Below are 18,293 nucleotides of genomic sequence, written 5' to 3'. Positions count from 1 at the left end.
TAGTCACGTAATAGCTTATGGCATTGTCACTTTGGCGTCATTATCGGAAGTCACTTTCCTCAATAACTGCGTTAGTCAACATTGTTTTTAACGCTTCAGTGACACGCTCACCATCAGCTTAGGCTAACCCACTGTCGCTGAACCGAGGCAAATAGTCTCTTACGCGGAAATGAATAAAGTGCTTCTTCTAAACCACTGCATTCTTGACTACAACCTCGGTGTATTTGGCTAAAGACGTCTCTTTATGAGCTCTATTAAAATAAATTGGCACAAATGAAGTACCGGAAGACAGAAGGAAGATTAAAGGTCCAATATGTGAGGAGGTCGTCACTGACAGAGCTCTAGGTCGGATTACGGAATGATGGGGAAGGAAATCGGCTCTTCCCTTTAAAAAGGGAAGTGATTTAGGAAATAGTGGAAAATCTAAATGTAAATAGCCAGACAGAGGACCGAACCACGTCCCGCCCGAGTACGAATCCACTGCTGTACCACATTCAGTATACAATAAAAAAGCGCTAACTCTGTGATGGACCTCTCACGTAAGTCTGTTCACGTTGTAGCAAATGCTCCAATTCGTTTCAGTATTATAAATCAGTTATGGACAGATGACATGTTGCTTGATAAGAATATGCGTGTAACAACTGCAGCTTCACATTAGTGTGCGACTAACAAGGCAGCTGTGCAATATGTTCTGTGAAAACACACACACACACACACACACACACACACACACACGCGCGCGCGCGCGCGCGCGCGCACACAAACAGAGTGAGAGAGAAAGAGAGAGAAAGAGAGAGAGAGAGAGAGAGAGAGAGAGAGAGAGAGAGAGAAATACTTTGCAGAGTCACCACTGTGCTGTCACTGCCTAGATGTTGCATACCCTGGCAACTGGCAAGGATGGGGTAAACACCATGATAGGCCCCCGTTTCTGATTTTGAGTCTCTGTACAACAATTTATACGCTCGGAAATCTGTAGCTACCGCTTGCAAAGGGATTATTTGCCATGTTTGTTTCATACCATCCATAATGAACATTTCAGTGGCTAAATTCATATGCAAATCAAAGCTCAATGCTGTACGCGCACCCCCCAGTCTCGCCCTACAGATAGACCCAGTGGAATGGCGGTGCTGGCTGGATCGCGACGTGGTGCATTGCCCCACATCCACCTTCCTCCGTGCGCGACACTACACAGTGTGTCCCAGATCCGTTAGGACTGTGGCTCCGAAAAATAAAAGTCACGGCATTTATGGAAAATAATCTCTCCCTGAATCAAGACACTGATGAAATCGTTTCAAAACTGCTTTGAAATGGTCTCTGTAGCCTTTTTCTGGAATTATTTAATTTTATTGGACGCCTTAATTGCGTCTTAACGGTGTCCTTTCATTGCCAGTACCAATTTCGAGAGCAACCAGAAGTAGGCTGGGACCAAATCCAGCGAATATGGCGGGTGATCCGGAATGTGATCTCTTTGCTGGCCAAAACTTTGTGGCTTCTTGGGCTGGGAAGTTGTCGTGGTGGAGCGACCAGGAACTTGCCTCTCAGTATTCGGGTCGAATTCGACGAATTCTTGCCGACAAACGCTGGAGGACTCAAAAAACTTGTGTTGCCTCCCTGCTCCATTGCCATTTTCCAAGAGTCAGGCACATACTACACTGAAGCACCAAAGAAACTGGTAGAGACATGCGTATTCAAATACAGAGATATTTTAACAGGCTTAATACGGCGCAGCTGTCGGCAACGCCTATATAAGACAACGAGTGTCTTCGCGCATTTGTTAGATCGGTTACCGCAGTTACAACGGCAGGTTATCAGGATTTAAGCGAGTTTTAACGTGGTGTTATAGTCGGCGCACGAGCGATGGGGCACAGCATCTCCGAAGTAACGATAAAGTGGGGATTTTCCGGTACGACCATTTCGCGAGTGTACCCTGCATATCAGCAATATGGTAAAACATCAGATCTCCGACATTGCTGCGCCCGTAAAAAGTTCCTGCAAGAACGGGACCAACAATGACTGAAGAGAATCGTTAGACGTGACAGAAGTGTAACCCTGCAGATTTCAGTGCTGGATCATCAATAAGTGTCAACGTGCGAACCATGCAACTAACCATCATAGCATAATAGATATGGGCTTTTGGAGCCGAAGGCCAACTGGTGTACCCTTGATGACTGCACGACACAAAGCGTTAAGCCTCGCCTTGACCGGTCAACACCGACTTTGGAGTGTCGATAACTGGAAACATCTTACCTTGTCGGACGAGTCTCGTTTCAAATTATATCGAGCGGATGGATGTGTACGGATATGGAGACAACCTCATGAATCCATGGACCCTGCATGTCAGCAGGGGACTCTTCAAGCTGGTGGAGGCTCTGTAATGGTATGGGGCATGGGCAGGTGGAATGATATGGGACCCCTGATATGTCTAGATACGACACTGGTGACACGCACGAAAGGATCCTGTCAGATCACCTGAATCCACTCACGTCCATTGCGGATTCCAAGGGACTTGGGCAATTCCAGTAGGAAAATGCGACACCCCAAACGTCCAGAATTGCAACAGAGTAGCTCCAGGATCACTCTTCTGAGTTTAAACACTTCCGCTGGCCAGCTAAGACCCCAAGCAGAACATAATCTAGCGTATCTGGGATGCCTTCCAATGTGCTGTTGAGAAGAGATGTCCACCACGCGCTAGCTCTCTCGGCGAGGTCAGGGATTTTCTCTGCCTCGTGATGACTGGGTGTTGTGTGATGTACTTAGGTTAGTTAGGTTTAAGTAGTTCTACGTTCTAGGGGACTGATGACCACAGATGTTAAGTCCCATAGTGCTCAGAGCCATTTTTTGCTACTCTCTTAGGGATTTATGGGAAGCCCTGCAGGATTCATAGTGTCAGTTGGCTCCAGCACTACTTCAGACATTAGCCGAGTCCATGGCATGTCGTGTTGCGGTAGTTCTGCGTGCTCGCGGGGGCCCCACATGTTAGCCAGGTGTACCAGTTTGTCTCTTCAGTGTATTACATTCCCAGCCAGGACGCCTTCTGAGGCCTTCCGTATAGCTGTTATCGAAGCTTCAAGGAGCGTAATGCCGCAACTCGCCAAGAGATAGCATTAAATGTGATTCTTCAATTTCTCCAGGTGTGTTTTATGACGAAATAAATCACGGGTGAACAGGTTGGTATGATTGTGAATAGGACACAATATTTCGGCGATCGACCACGTTGCCATCATCAGGTGCGTGGATGTACTGACCGGCGGTGGGCCGGCGCCATGTATATATAGGACAATCCCCCTCCCGCTCCTCCCTCAGGCGCTTCCTATGAGTCGGTGCGGTCGGCACCCCGCGCGCGGTCTAGGTACAGGGTCCGTTCTCTCGCCGTCTGGGCGCTGTGTCTTAGGTCTTCTCATTCTGGATGGGCTGCCGGCACTGGTCTCGTTATTCTTCCCTCCTCCTCCGAAGTGGGTACACTCTGGGAAATATCCTTTTTCTTCTTAATCTGGGTGATCCCAGAAATTTGACAAAGAGACCACCAACCTTTTCAGATATGTTCTGACATCAGCTTACTTCTTATTTGACGGTGAATACTACGAGCAGACAGAAGGAGTAGCCATGGAGAGTCCTCTCTCACCTGTTGTCGCAAATATGTACATGGAACATTTCGAGGAGGAAGCTCTTGAATCAGCACGTATAAAACCCATCTGTTTCTATAGATATGTGGATGATACCTTCGTTATCTGGCCACATGGGAGAGATAAACTGGCAGGCTTCCCCACACACCTCAACCCCACACACGAGAATATTGAGTTCACCATGGAGATCAGAACAGATGGGATGTTCCCGTTCCCAGATGTTTTGATTGGAAGACGAGCTGACGACACTTTGTGTCACAGCATATATAGGAAGGAGACGCACACCAATTCGTGCCTACATGCAGATAGCTGCCACCACCTGGCACAAAAGAATGATGTGCTCAAAACTCTTGTACACAGAGCTCATACCATCTCCAACAGGGACAGTCTCCAACAAGAATTGGACCATCTGAAGACCGTGTTTCGGAGGAACGGTTACAAGGAAGGGCCAATTCGGAAGGCTCTACGTCCCACACCTGCAGCACCGGCGGAAACTGAGGATGAATGTCAAGAGGAGGTGGACTTGGATATTATTCCATTTTGTGGGGCCTTATCCGGAAACATTGTACACATTTTACGTAAACAGCAAGTGAAAACCATCTTCCGTCCTCAAAGCAAAACCGAGAGCCCTCTTGGTAGTGCCACGGACAACCTCGGTCTATTTAAGTCAGGGGTTTATCAGTTACCTTGCCAATGCGGGAGTGTATACATAGGTCAGACCATTTGTACTGTTGAGGACCTATGCCGAGAACACCGACGGCACACTAGATTGCTACAGCCCAGTAAGTTAGCAATCATTGCCTGTTGGAACTCCACAGCATGGATTATGACCAAACCAAAGTCCTGACACAGATTTCCAAATACTGGGACTGTGTCATCAAAGAAGCCATAGAGATCAGAGTAAGGGAGCCACAACTAAATCGTGACAGCAGTTACATCCTTAGCAAGGTGTGGGAACCCGCGATCACCCGGATTAGGAAGAAAAAGGATATTTCCCAGAGTGTACCGACTTTGGGGGAGGAGGGAAGAATAACGAGAGCGGCACCGGCAGACCCTCACGAACGAGAAGACCTAGAAAGCAGCGCCCAGACGGCAGGAGAACGGAAGCTGTACCTTGACGGAGCACGGGGCGTGGACTGCTCCGACTCGTAGGAAACGCCTGAGGGAGGAACGGGAGGGGGATTTTCCTACATATACATGGCACCGGCCCACCGCCCGTCAGTACATCGGCGCACCTGATGATGGTAACGTGGTCGATTGCCAAAATATTGTTTCCTATGCACACTCATACCAGGGTGTTCACCCAAGATTTATTTCGTGATAGCCTTACAGTTTGGAATGTGACACACACGTTCGTAACGGACACAGTGTGTGCGAATTGGCGGGTGTTGCCAGCAGGCGCTGGACCCGACGCCGGCGCCGGCGCTGCGCTCGCAGGAGGCCGGGGACGGCGCGGCGCTGGTGTCGGCGCCGCTGCTGGACGTGGGGGCGGCGCTGCTGGTGGACGTGCTGCACACGACGGCGCTGGCCGCCGGCGTCGGCGGCGTCGGCGACCCGCGGCCCGCCGGCCACGTCGACATCTACGTCAGCTGCGGCCTGCCCGTGCAGCCGTTCTGCCACCGCAGCTCAGGTGCGGCCCCCAGCAGGAGCGGTGGTCAGACGAGAACCATCTAAACCCTCTAATGTGCACACCTTAAGAGTTATCGGCTCCTCGTCATCGACGGAAGGAGGTAGTATGGAGCAAAACGAGAAAAATATGTCCAGTAAACGTGGACTCTAAAAGTGCATACATCAGGAGCTATAAGAACTTGTTCACTAGAATAGATTTGTTTCACAATAGTGAAGATCAACAAGTGCCTATGGCTCTAAAGGTATGCATCCTACAGCCCGTGTTTGTTAGACTTTTTTACTTCGAATGATAGTTCCTGTTACGTCTCTGAATGTTGACCATTCCTTCTGAGTCATCCAGTAAAAGCTGTTCAACTATTCGTGCCGTAAGTAACACACATACTACGATGGAGGCAATAACAGATGCACGGTGCGAGACAAAGGAGTGAAGCACACAGACTGGCAGGAGGAAACGAAATGAAACTTGATGGGTTGAAAGTGTGTGTTCTGTATTTAAGTGGTTGTAAAATCAGTACAAATTTATAAAGGACTTGGCATTATGAGCCAAATTATAAATACGATGTCGCATCCCTCTAGCATCCACGCATCCAGTGATTCGGATGGGAAAGGCATCACGAAGGAGTTGTGCCCTCTCCTGAGATGAGCTGGCCCACACCTGTAGAAACTGGTGCTTGATGTCTGGGACACTCGTACTGGGACGGAGTTGGCGTCCGACCGGTCCCACACGCGTTCGTTCGGAAACAGATCTGAGAATCTTTCTGGCCACAGAATTTCTTCAACATCACGCAGGCAACTCGTAGAGACAAGTGTTATGTGTGGACGAACGTTACACTGTTGAAGAATGACACGACGGCACAATGACATGAGCTGTAGGACATCCGTGACGTACCACTGTGCTGTCTGAATTGCCTCACTCACTATCAGCCATTACGTCAAGTCGTACCGGATGGGTCCTCCTCCCCCCCCCCCCCCATCACACCAGGTATATCACCGCTGTGCCTCTCCAAAACATTCGAAAAATCGAACTTCTTCTGTCGTCGCCAACATATTATCTAACGATGGCCATTCGAGGAAGTGCAGAACCCTGACTCATCGCTAAACGCAATTCATCAGCAATAGATGCTTCCCAGTCAGAGGACCATGTCAGCCGGAGTGATTTGGTGATGAATATGACAGTCCTCATGTTCCAGGCAGTCCAACATTCGGTCACTCTCACGTCCCAATTCCTCACGAATCTAGATATCGTACTATTCGACCAGTCAGCACTATGGCTGCTGTGGACTATGTCAGCATTATTGCGGACCTCTTCCATTCCTTTACTCCCGATGTCTTCCCTGACGGAGAGGGCATCATCCTGCAGGACTACTGTCCGCACCACAAGGCCAAAACCGTGCTACAGTGGACTCAGGTGCCTGATTATGAACTCACGTTGATGTCTTGCCTACCATTTTCACCTGATCTGACGTCGATCGGACACATCTGTGATGCTAAGCGGGCCAACTTCGAGGCCCGTAGTTAACGGGAACTTCCTGACCTATATGTATACATGTAGTCCCACATACGGAAGGTGGACAAAGGAAATGGAAGTACTGCGAGACATGCAAGCTTGAACATGAATGTCGATGCTAGCCAAGCCTGCAGGTTGCACTGTTGCATTTGACCAAAAACGGCATCTGTGCAATGTCCTCAATACTTTGTAAGGTTCAGTCATGGTCAGAACACTACTCTGTGTAGTTTTGAGTGCATTATGCTGGATCTAAGTGAACTCGAAAGTGGGCAAATCATTGGCCCTCATATAGTGGGTTCTTCTGTAACCAAAGGAGCCGAAGTGTTTGGTGTTTGAAGAGGCAACGTTCAGATGATTTACAGCCCATACAGGTAAAGTGGAAGGGCATCACCCAGTGAGGCATAACGCAGTCGAAAGTGTCTCTCGACTAATCGTGTTAGCACACTAGACTCGCATTCAGTAGCACTACAGTTCAATCCCGTCTCCGGCCATCCTGATTTATATTTTCCGTGATTTCCCTAAATCGCTTCAGGCAAATGCCAGGATGGGTCCTTTAAAAGGGCACTGCCAATTTCCTTCCCCATCCTTCCCTCACCCGAGCTTGCGCTCCGTCTGTAATGACCTCGTTGTCGACGGGACGTTAAACACTAATCTCCTCCTCCTCCTCGAGTAATCGTGACGGACAGTCGTTGAAGAGGATTGCGACGAAAAGTAAGAGGACGGCAGCTGGAAAAGCCACTACATAACATAATATCTGACTCACGAACGCAGTCGCACCAAAACAACTCTAATGGAGGTTCATAAGCAGCGAATTGCAGGGCGAGCTGGAACTGCAAAGCTACTCGTCACCGATGCAAATGCCTGTATGAAAGTGGTGCCGAACTCATAAAACCTGGGCTAAGGAGCAACAGAGGAAAGCCATGTGGTCAGATGGGTCTCGTTCCACACAGTTTCCAACTTCTCGCCGAGTTTACGTCAGGAGAGTGTGGGTGATGATTTGGGCAGCGTTATCGTGGTGTTGCACTGACTCCACGACTACTCTGCAAGGTCCGACTATTGCCAAGGGTCTGGTTACTATTTCAGCTGATCAGGTCTACTGCATGCTACAATTTTTGTTCCTCAGTGGTGACAGTGTGTTACAAGAAGATAGGGAGCCTGTTTAAACAGTACACATCGTCCAGGACTGGTTTTGTCAGCACAAGGATGAAGTGTCGCAACCCTCCTGTCCATCATTTACCAGATCCCGATATTACTGGGCCTTTCTGGTCTACTTTAGAGATAAGGCTATGTGATCGTTATCCACCTCCATCATCGTTACCGGAACTTTCCAGTATTTTACAGGAAGAATGGTGTAAGATCCCCTTGATTCCCATACAGGACCGCATTTATCGATTCCGAGACGACTGGAAGCTGTTTCGAATGCTAACTGTTTTCCTACGAAGGTAATCTGTTTCGGTTTTGGTGTATCCATATTTTTGTCCTACTCATATGCCTCGAGAATCGAGCAAGGGCTTGAACAATCCATGGTTAACATAAAACTGCTGTATTGCGTTTCAAATATGGACCAACATCCTGTTTAGCAATTTCTTTATTTTCGTATCATATACATATTTTATACAGTCATGACACTATTACTTTCTTCCAAAACTTGGCCACTTCCAATGCATTTTCTGCTACTCAATGGAGTTAATCTTCTATGTAGGAGGCTTAATGTAGTCACCAGTGAAGCATGTGATGAACAACCTGTTCAATTATACTGAATATCATCTTGTTCAGTGTAGCCCCATCTTGCCAAATTAACCTTTGATCTGTCAACTCCAGATCTCAGTGTGTCCAGGGACTTCCGAGTCGTCCATTTCTCACGGTAGCCATTAGGTAAGGTTTCTGAAACTCTGTTGCATCCAGAGAGAGGGTAAGGCCTCCATAGATGCAACCTAGCTTTGTCAGCAGTGATTCCGGGTTCTGTCGGTGTTCTTAGGAAACTCATCTTTGACTTCAGTCGTTGCAGATGTGGTTCATGCGCATAAAGAGAATGTGTTGTTTTCTGCTTCTTTCTTTCCTTGTTCACGGCTGTTTCTCTTCGAACAGGAGGTGGTGCTACCCCAGTCAGGTTGTGGCGGTCGTGCTCGCCCCAGGATTCTTCCATGAGACGTCGTTTGGGGCGACTGCACACCTGTCTGATAGATTGCCTCCATGACCCACTTCGTGGAGCCTGGAGTTGACAATCCTCACGCTCTGTTTATATTATACAAGAATTTTGTAATGGGGAATAATCATTAACACTTCATGCTGTAACTCTCGGGTTGATTCCCTTTGAGGTATTCTATTTTATTTAATCTTCCCTTATCCAGACACACAAGTCCTTCAGTAAGGACCCTCGCTTTTTCTAACCGTCACACACCTTTCCCCCACACAGTACAAGGATTATTACTAGAATATTACATCTACTAGTCTACTAACATCTTTACAATAACTACCGATGAGGCTACTAAGCTGTGGTGATCTTTCTGGATTTAATCATGGCAATTATCCTTAATCCTTCAATTTGGAGCATTTGAAACTTTCACGCAGTTGCTCTGCTCACTGATTTTTACCCACAGCGTAGCATCCGGAAGTTGCAAGTACAGTACCTTGTAGTGTCTTCCGATCCCACCAGCTCGGTGGCATCCACAGTTGTCAGTTCTGAGTAACTATCGGCAGCGAAATTCTCTGCGTCAGTGCGACTGCCGATGCTCCTCTCGACCTGTTGTGACTCCATGACTTGTACCCAAGCCTTGTACCAGGTGGTCGACTCAGGTTAGCTCTGAAGTAACATTCACTGGAACCACTATTTGGGGTAAACACTGATTTAGTACTCTTTCACTTGTAGAACAAGTTACACTGGGAAAACAAATACTTCTTTTTGTCTTTGTTCTACGGTGCGGTTTCGCACTTGCAATTGCTCACGGTGCTGGGAGCGTCTTATATTCACGATTTTGACCCAACACAGCGCACGTAACAACTTTCTTCTTTACCGTTGCCTCTGTATATACCATAGCGGAGTCGGAAGCCGTGGGTATAACTGGTTGCCATCGTCATTGCAGTACTGCACAATAACGCCCTTATCAGTGAAATATACTTCGCGTCGTTCTGCAACCCTTTTTAACATGTATATGCCACTGCTCCACTCCACACGACGTCGTCTCGGCGCTGTCTTTTATAATAATTAACAAAGTTAGTGCACTGCGTACTTAGGCCTCGCCCGCTCTCGTGCGAAACGTCCGCTGCCGTTACCGTGAGCCACCTCGACTTGAGTCCTGTGCATTGTTCTTTTTCCTGGCTACCGGCTACGCTGTTTCATCCGCGTAACCTATTGGGGGGGGGGGGGAGGGGGGGAGAAACTCCGTTTGTTATTCTTGTAAAATTACTGGTTCATTTACTTATAGTCTATTTAGATTCATCTATTATTCTTCCAACAGTAGAGTTTAATTATTATTTTTACTCATTTGCTTGTTATCTATTTTCATTACACACTATTTACATTTTCAAAGGGGGAGTACTGCCCACAGGTAAGGCTGGCAGGACCGTTTGTTTTTTAAGGCGCTAGATGCCTCTGCTGGCTGTCTCCATTTCCTGCTGCCCTCTCTCCACTTTATTTAATGTTAATACTACAACTTAGCGTCACCTTTTTGCCGCTAGATGGCTCGCGCTGGCTGACTCCAGCTATAGTACTGTAGCGTCACAAGGTGCTAAAGGCATTGGACTAGAGCGGATTTCAAGCAAAGAGTTACTTGAGAGCAGTTGGTGTTTGGGAGCACCTGTGTGTTGGAGAGAGGTGCAGGGAGACGGTGTGGCGTGTTGCGCAGACCCCGGCAAGTGCTCGCACGAGCTGGCGGCGGCGTACTTCGCCGAGGGCGTGTGGCCGGGCCCCGGGCTGCGAGCCGCTCCCTGCGGCGACGCCTGCCGCCGCAACATCTCGCTGCCCGAGCTGCCGCCTTCGGAGGCGGCGCGCCTCGCCTCCTACACCGTACCCGTCGGCGAGGACCTGCCCTTCACGTGAGTGGAGCCGCCTCCGATGTGCTGCCCCTCTGGCGACACCCGGGCGGGCTCGGGGACTGCCGGCGACATTGCTTACATGAAACCCTCAGCTGCCGACAGGTGTTGTTGATCCACCTCGATGTGGACAGCTGAAAGTGTGTGCCGCGACCGGGACTCGAACCCGGGATCTCCTGTTTACATGGCTCTTTGGAGAACAGTTACTGTCTTCGTATGTATAGACATTGCTTACACTTTGGCAGACTCGATGCTGGCGCTCGCAGCAAACACGCTACGTCTGAGACAGCCCGTACGCGGAGAGAAAGTCCCCAGAGCCGCTCGTACACCTGCTACACCAATCACTGGCGCCAGCGTAGCATTCCAATATTAGAGGCGTGTATTTGCTTTTAAGTAAGCCATAAAAAGTATAGAAAAGATATGAAATTATGCTTAAAGTTTTTTCAAAGTCACTAAATCCTCTCATTATTAAGGACTATATGACTATAAACTGGGTAGTTTCTGCTCATTTTAAACAAAAGGTAGTACTTCACGCCTCTCAATGTCTATAACGTCATAATTATACCCTGAACTGTGTGTTGTACAACAATATAATTTTCAAGGCACATTCAGCGATATGTGTGGATACCGTGTGCAACCTGTGTTACGACTGGAGTTAGTAGTAAAACATCATGCTAGGTGTTGGACGTCTGACTTCACGAACAGCGAAAACGTATTAAACGGTAACCTTTTTTCCCTTCGTCGTTTTACACAGAGAGAAAACTTCATAAAGCCTCGAAATTACTTGAAAACTATGTAGGAAGTCCCTAAGTGATCTCATTCTCAAATACAGTATGAATGAATGCCGTATATTTGTGCTCCATCAGTTACAGTACCTCAAGATATACATACAATTTTTGATGTGGCAGTTAACAGTACTTTTGTTAGATGATTTAGTACTTTGTTTCAATACGGTAATAAATCCTTCTTACATATGTTACAGTGGCATCTTAGCCAATGGTTAGTACTTCTGCATTTTAAATTTGTGCATTTAATGTGTAATTACTCAGTCACACAAACAATTAATATATGAGTAGTTACCAGTACGTCACTACCTTAAAGTGATTACTTATTGACTGCTGGATTAATTAATAATTAATTAAGTTTGAGTTAATAATAGTCAATGATTAACATAATAAATGTGCTTCATTTCTAAATGTTAATATTTTTAGATTTTCATCCAAATTTCACAAGTGCTTTAAAATAAAGCCAAAAGCACCCGGTGTAAAAAAACTTTTAATACAGTCGCGAAAGACGGAATATTTCTCAATATTACATATGTCACCTATGTGGTACTTAAATTAAATGAGATATTGTTATACAGTGAATTTTTTACGAAATTTAGGTATCTTGTCCACATTTCATTCTCAACATTGTGGCAACTAAAATCGACCATACAGAAAGTATACGCTATGGAATTTTTTCCTCTGCAAACTCTTCAAAATTTCGTGCAATGGATTACTCCATTTAATGCTGCACAATAACTGCATTGAACATCGAAACAAAATTTAGTCATTTATGGGGAGAAGGTATCAGTCAAGAAGATGTGTAAAAATCAAATTTTTGGGCCAAATAGTTTTTGTGAAAACGAATGATAAGAGTGTCAAAGCAGTCGGAACACCATGTGTCTGCACAGGCGGTAAGCAGTGCAGTGATGACAAAATCGCGTACAGCGTTGAATGCGGGGAGCACGCCTCTGTAGCAGCGAAAGGGTTAATGAAGAGAGAAAGCACAAGAAATTTCAAAAAATTACATTCAAACGAATAAAATTCATGAAGTAAGACACTTCGATATTGTTTTTTAAATAAAGAAAATATTAAGCACCACACAGGGTTTGAACTCATAAACTTTCACTTAGCAGCCCAACACTTATTTTTTGAAAAAAAAAATCGCTTTTGTTCGTTGTATCTGCTCGGGGCGGACGTCGCAAGACATCCGTTTAAGTTCGTTGTTGATCGATTAACTCAGCTTTTTTTTTTTCTTTTATTAGAGGGCAGCTAACTCTCTGACCGAACACAACTCCTTGAGGTCTCTAAAACGTCACGCAAAATACTGACAAACACTGTTGGTAATGGTATGATTATGAATTACTCAAGCTTCGTCAAAGTGCAATAGGAAATAAACAATTACCACTGTTCTTTATTGCGAAAAAGCGGTTCGTGCGATTGATAGAAGCACCTTTCCTTGGTATCGCTTGAATTAGGATGCTTATTGCTTGTTTGATTTAATTAATTAATAGAATATGAAGCAATTGGTATAAGGAACGCTTTTCCCAAACTTTCTTTAAAAGAAAGTCTGCTATCAAGACATTGCTTTTGTTCTATTACTTTATTTATGACTGAATGTTTCTAAAACTGAAGACACTCGTCCGTGCTCTGCACTGCAGTTGAGATCTGGCAACGTCGTTCTCTGCTCATTGGCTGACAGTGTTTCGTGACGTCAGATGCGCAGAACGAACCTAAGCTCGGCCGCCAACATAATTGACGCGCACTGTAGTCAGAATTCTGTTATGTCATAGTTCTGTTATCTTCGAGCTTGAGTATTCTTGCTCTCAGAACTGGTACGTGCGCTTCTGGTGCTTCGTTTTGGCAGAAGAACCGGGAATAGTAGCATTTTATTACTTAGTGATTCTCTGACGTAGTGTATTTCTGCCGCTTATGGGTTTTTTTTCGTTTTGTTCCTATAGCCCACTTCTCCCTGTCTTCCCAAGTTCCTCGGTAACCGACATGGTCCCTTCTATTCTGGAGTACGACAAAGCCTGTATAGCTTCATTTGGCGTTTATTTATCAGCTGATTGAAATAGGCTGGATGCACTTAGACCTGCTCCTCAACTGCGAACTCCCCAGCGTGACTGAACTTGACAGCAGTTCAGACAACAGCTGGCACAACTTTTCACTGCAGCACTCAGGCAATGCCACAACGTCAAGGTGGCACTTGTGCAGCATGAACATTAATATAACCGACAAACAGCATAAGGCGCTGCAGTCATGGACTGTGCGGCTGGTCCCGGCGGAGGTTCGAGTCCTCCCCCAGGCATGGGTGTGCGTGTGTTTGTCCTTAAGGTAATTTAGGTTAGGTAGTGTGTAAAGTTAGGGACTGATGACCTTAGCAGTTAAGTCCCATAAGATTTCACACACATCTGAACATTTTTTACAAACAGCAGGGACCGATTCCTGACTGCAAATGGAGGAAAAAGGTTCCTGCGAAAATGAGTCCAGGAATGTATCATTGCCACGTTAGATGGTGCTGATGAATGGCTCTGACCACGTGCCGTGTGTTCCTTGTGTGTTGAGGGCTGTGTGATTGACACAGCAGAACGATCTGGTATTTATACCGGGAACAAGCTGAGATAGTGTTTATGTGCGGCCATGCTGATGGAAACGATCGAGAGGCAGCACGACTATGCCAAAACAAGTACCCTAAATGACACCACCACATCATACAAAATTTCAGGAAAATGAAAGAAACTTTTGGAAAATAGAGAGCCACTTGCATGAATATCAAGAGCTCAGATGGAAACCCAGTTCTAAGCAAAGAAGGGAAAGCAGAAAGGTGGAAGGACGATATAGAGGATCTACACAAGGGCGATGTACTTGAAGACAATATTATGGAAATGGAAGAGGATGTAGATGAAGATGAATTGGAAGATACGATATTGCGTGAAGAGTTTGATAGAGTACTGAAAGACCTGGGTCGAAACAAGGCCCCAGGAGTAGACAACATTCCATTGGAACTAATGACGGCCTTGAGAGAGCCAGTCCTGACAAAACTCTACCATCTGGTGAGCAAGATGTATGAGACCGATGAAATACCCCCAGACTTGAAGAAGAATACAATAATTCCAATCTCAAAGAAATCAGGTGACGACAGATGTGAAATTACCGAACTATTAGTTTAATAAGTCACAGCTGCAAAATACTAACGCGAATTCTTTACAGACAAATGGAATGGTAGAAGCTGACCTCGGGGAAGATGAGTTTGGAGTCCGCAGAAATGTTGGAACACGTTGGGCAATACTGACGTTACGTCTTATCTTAGAAAATAGATTAAGGAAAGGCAAACCTACATTTCTAGCATGTGTGGACTTAGAGAAAGCTTTTGACAATGGTGACTGGAATACTCTCTTTCAAATTATGAAGGTGGCAGGGATAAAATACAGGGAGCGAAAGGCTATTTACAATTTGTCCAGAGAGCAGATGGCAGTTATACGAGTCGAGGGTCATGAAAGGGAAGCAGTGGTTGGGAAGGGAGTGAGACAGGATTGTAGCCTATCCCCAATGTTATTCAATCTGTATATTGAGCAAGCAATAAAGCAAACAAAAGAAAAGTTCGGAGTAGAAATTAAAATCCATGGAGAAGAAATAAAAACTTTGAGGTTCGCCGATGACATTGTAATTCTATCAGAGACTGCAGAGGACTTGGAAGAGCAGTTGAACGGAATGGACAGTGTCTTGAAAGGAGGGTATAAGATGAACATCAACAAAAACAAAACGAGGATAATGGAATGTAGTCGAATTAAGTCGGGTGATGCTGAGGGAACTAGATTAGGAAATGACACTTAAAGTAGTAAAGGAGATTTGCTATTTGGGGAGCAAAGTAACTGATAATGGTCGAAGTAGAGAGGACATAAAATGTACCCTGGCAATGGCAAGGAAAGCGTTTCTGAAGAAGAGAGATTTGTTAACATCGAGTATAGATTTAAATGTCAGGAAGTCGTTTCTGAAAGTATATGTATGGAGTGTTGCCATGTATGGAAGTGAAACATGTTCAATAACTAGTTTGGACAAGAAGAGAATAGAAGCTTTCGAAATGTGGTGCTACAGAAGAATGCTGGAGATTAGATGGGTAGAGCACATAACTAATGAGGAAGTATTGAATAGGATTGGGCAGAAGAGAAGTTTGTGGCACAACTTGACCAGAAGAAGGGATCGGTTGGTAGGACATGTTCTGAGGCATCAAGGGATCACCAATTTAGTATTGGAGGGCAGCGTGGAGGGTAAAAATCGTAGAGGGAGACCAAGAAATGAATACACTTAAGCAGATTCAGAAGGATGTAGGCTGCAGTAGGTACTGGGAGATGAAGAAGCTTGCTGAGGATAGAGTAGCATGGAGAGCTGCATCAAACCAGTCTCAGGACATAAGACGACAACAACAACAACTCGCATATGACGCAGAACGCAACTACATTCATACACCATTGTAGGACACATAGTTGAAGACGTATGACGTCATAAAGACTGAGATGCGTGAGAAAACTGCCGCATCGCACATGAAGTTTTGATACATTTATCCCTCACTATTAAGACACTCCTGCAGCCGACTCAGCTTAAGGAAATCTCTGACACCTGGCTGCACTTTTGACAGCTTTAAGCTGCGAAGTGCAAAGGACTGTAGCAGAAAACTGTCGCCATCTATAGAGCTATGAACAGGCATTGCCATGGAAACGTTTACAAAATCGCGTTGTAAATACGGGAAGCAGCTACGCCCAATGTACAGAAGCTGTCCGCGACATTACTCTACAAATACCGTTAATTTTTGTTTTCATTTCTAATAAAAATTGGCATAATGAATACTCGGGCAAAGCCGGATTTTTCAGCCAGTGTATATTACTGAAACTGACTGCAATCGCGAAGTGTGTCTTCCTCGACCTTGAAGCCCTATCTTGTAATCTTGGCTTTCGCTTCAGCCACTCTGCGTTTCCTGCGCATAGCCAACTTAGTGTTCTCCAAGACTGCCCCTGAACTTTAATGCCAGAGGGTTTATCTTCTTTAAGTAGGAACCAAGTTGGAGGTTCTGTGCTAAGCTGTAAAATGGGAATCATCCTAAATTCAGTGTTGTGGTACACTGCATGCCTCCTCTATTCCTTGTGTGACATGCGTCTTGTAGAGAATGTATTTGAATTTCTCATTACATTCGTGATCTACTTGTCACAAGACATCTGCTGTCTTCGTGTCGGCAGATGAGTTCCAGACCGTGCAGGCTGCACAGAGCAAAAGAGAATTTGCACCCCATTAAGGAGTTCTTGTTGTCACTCTCTTGAATGTATGCTCACAATTGTATTCGTAGGAGTGAGATTTATCTTAAGATAACGATCAGCGGCATTTGTAAGTTTATCTTCTACTTGTTCAAATGTTGGATATTGTGTGAAGTGGCCGAGAGCAAGTGTACAAAAAGTCTAGTATTTTGGTGACCTAGGTGAATAGTGTTGGAGGCTAACACAATACGTTGTGCGAAACGACTCTTTTGATATCTCCATTCGTTCTTTTAGTCACCAAACCCAACGTATCATCATTTATTAGAAATTACAAATTGAAATATACAAACCTAGGGACAGTTGAAGGAATTTCTGTACAGTTCTGTAAACAAAATTTGGTGTTTTACAATGCCTGATTCCAACTTTTGGTCTATCGCTGAAACACAAGTGACTGGTTCATTCTGGAAACCTTCCTCGACCTGAAACTTCCCAGCAAATTAAAGCCGTGTCCCGCACCGAGACTTGGTCTTGGGATCTTTCCCTTTCGCGGGCAAGTGCTCTACCGATTGAGCTACCTAAGCTATCCAAGAATGACCCATCCTCGCACCTTTACTTCCTCCAGTGCCAAATCTCCTACCTTCTATAGGAAAGGTAGAGCTCGGTAGAGCACTTATCCGCGAAAGGCTAAGGTCCTGAGTTGGAGTCTCGGTCTGGTACCCAGGTCTAATCTGCCGTGAAGTTTCAAATTAGTGCACACTCCGCTAAAGAGGGAAAATCTCGTTCTGGAAACTTCTTCTATGTGTTTCGTAAGGTTAGGAGCCTATGTACGATAGCATATCCGGAGCTGAACCTAGCCTCCTGCGGTCTTGGTTGGGACTCAACAAGGGTCAGATTGTTTCCAGCAGTAACTTGAGGTGGCACAGGTGAGCTATAGGGCTGTAATTGCCTGCCGTGTTGTAGTATTTACCTAGCTTCAGTGAGACATTTACTTTACGGTTACTCGCCGTGTGACGTGCTGTGTTGTGTTGTGTGTGCCGGCAGGGCGTCGGGGCTCCTCTGCGCAGAGGCCTACTCGCGACCGCCGTTTGGGAGGCAGAAGGGCCAGGCTGGAGGCCTCTTCGGCGGTGGCGGCGGCCACCTGTGTTGGGCGATGAGCGGCGCACTGCTGCTCTACCTGCTGTCCAGGGCGCTGGCCGGCCGGGCCGAGCAGCACCAGAACTAAACCCCTGTGTTGTACTTGCAATAAACACCTGTCATCTGCCCCACAGTGCCTGTTTACGCCTCATTTCCACCACGTGTGTTAGGCGGCGAGTGCCAACTCAGTACACTGCACGGGGCTGAGACACTGGTTGCGTGGTCAGAGGTGTAGCTGGGCTGAATGCGCCGCCACATCCGTGCTGTACTTGCAATGAACACTTCTCATCTGCTCCCCAATGCCAATTGTCACATTATTTCCACCACTTGCGCTAGGCACCTAGCGCCACTTCAC

General features: G+C 46.1%; 1 protein-coding gene across 1 annotated transcript in view; it reads left to right on the top strand.

Annotated features, from left to right (window-relative positions):
- Positions 1-18,063, top strand: part of LOC126285274 (uncharacterized) — a 63,208-nt gene extending 45,145 nt beyond the window's left edge. Inside the window, exons 5-6 of the mRNA XM_049984564.1 lie at positions 10,438-10,794; positions 17,846-18,063. Coding sequence (XP_049840521.1) covers positions 10,438-10,794; positions 17,846-18,026 — 538 coding nt within the window. The 3' untranslated portion in view covers positions 18,027-18,063. The remainder of the gene's footprint in view (positions 1-10,437; positions 10,795-17,845) is intronic.
- Positions 18,064-18,293: the final 230 nt, after the last annotated feature.

Source organism: Schistocerca gregaria, chromosome 8 (genome assembly GCF_023897955.1).
Source record: "Schistocerca gregaria isolate iqSchGreg1 chromosome 8, iqSchGreg1.2, whole genome shotgun sequence".
NCBI lineage: Eukaryota > Metazoa > Arthropoda > Insecta > Orthoptera > Acrididae > Schistocerca > Schistocerca gregaria.
The sequence above is the reverse complement of the archived record's forward strand: the minus strand, read 5'-3'. Positions and strand labels throughout refer to the sequence as shown.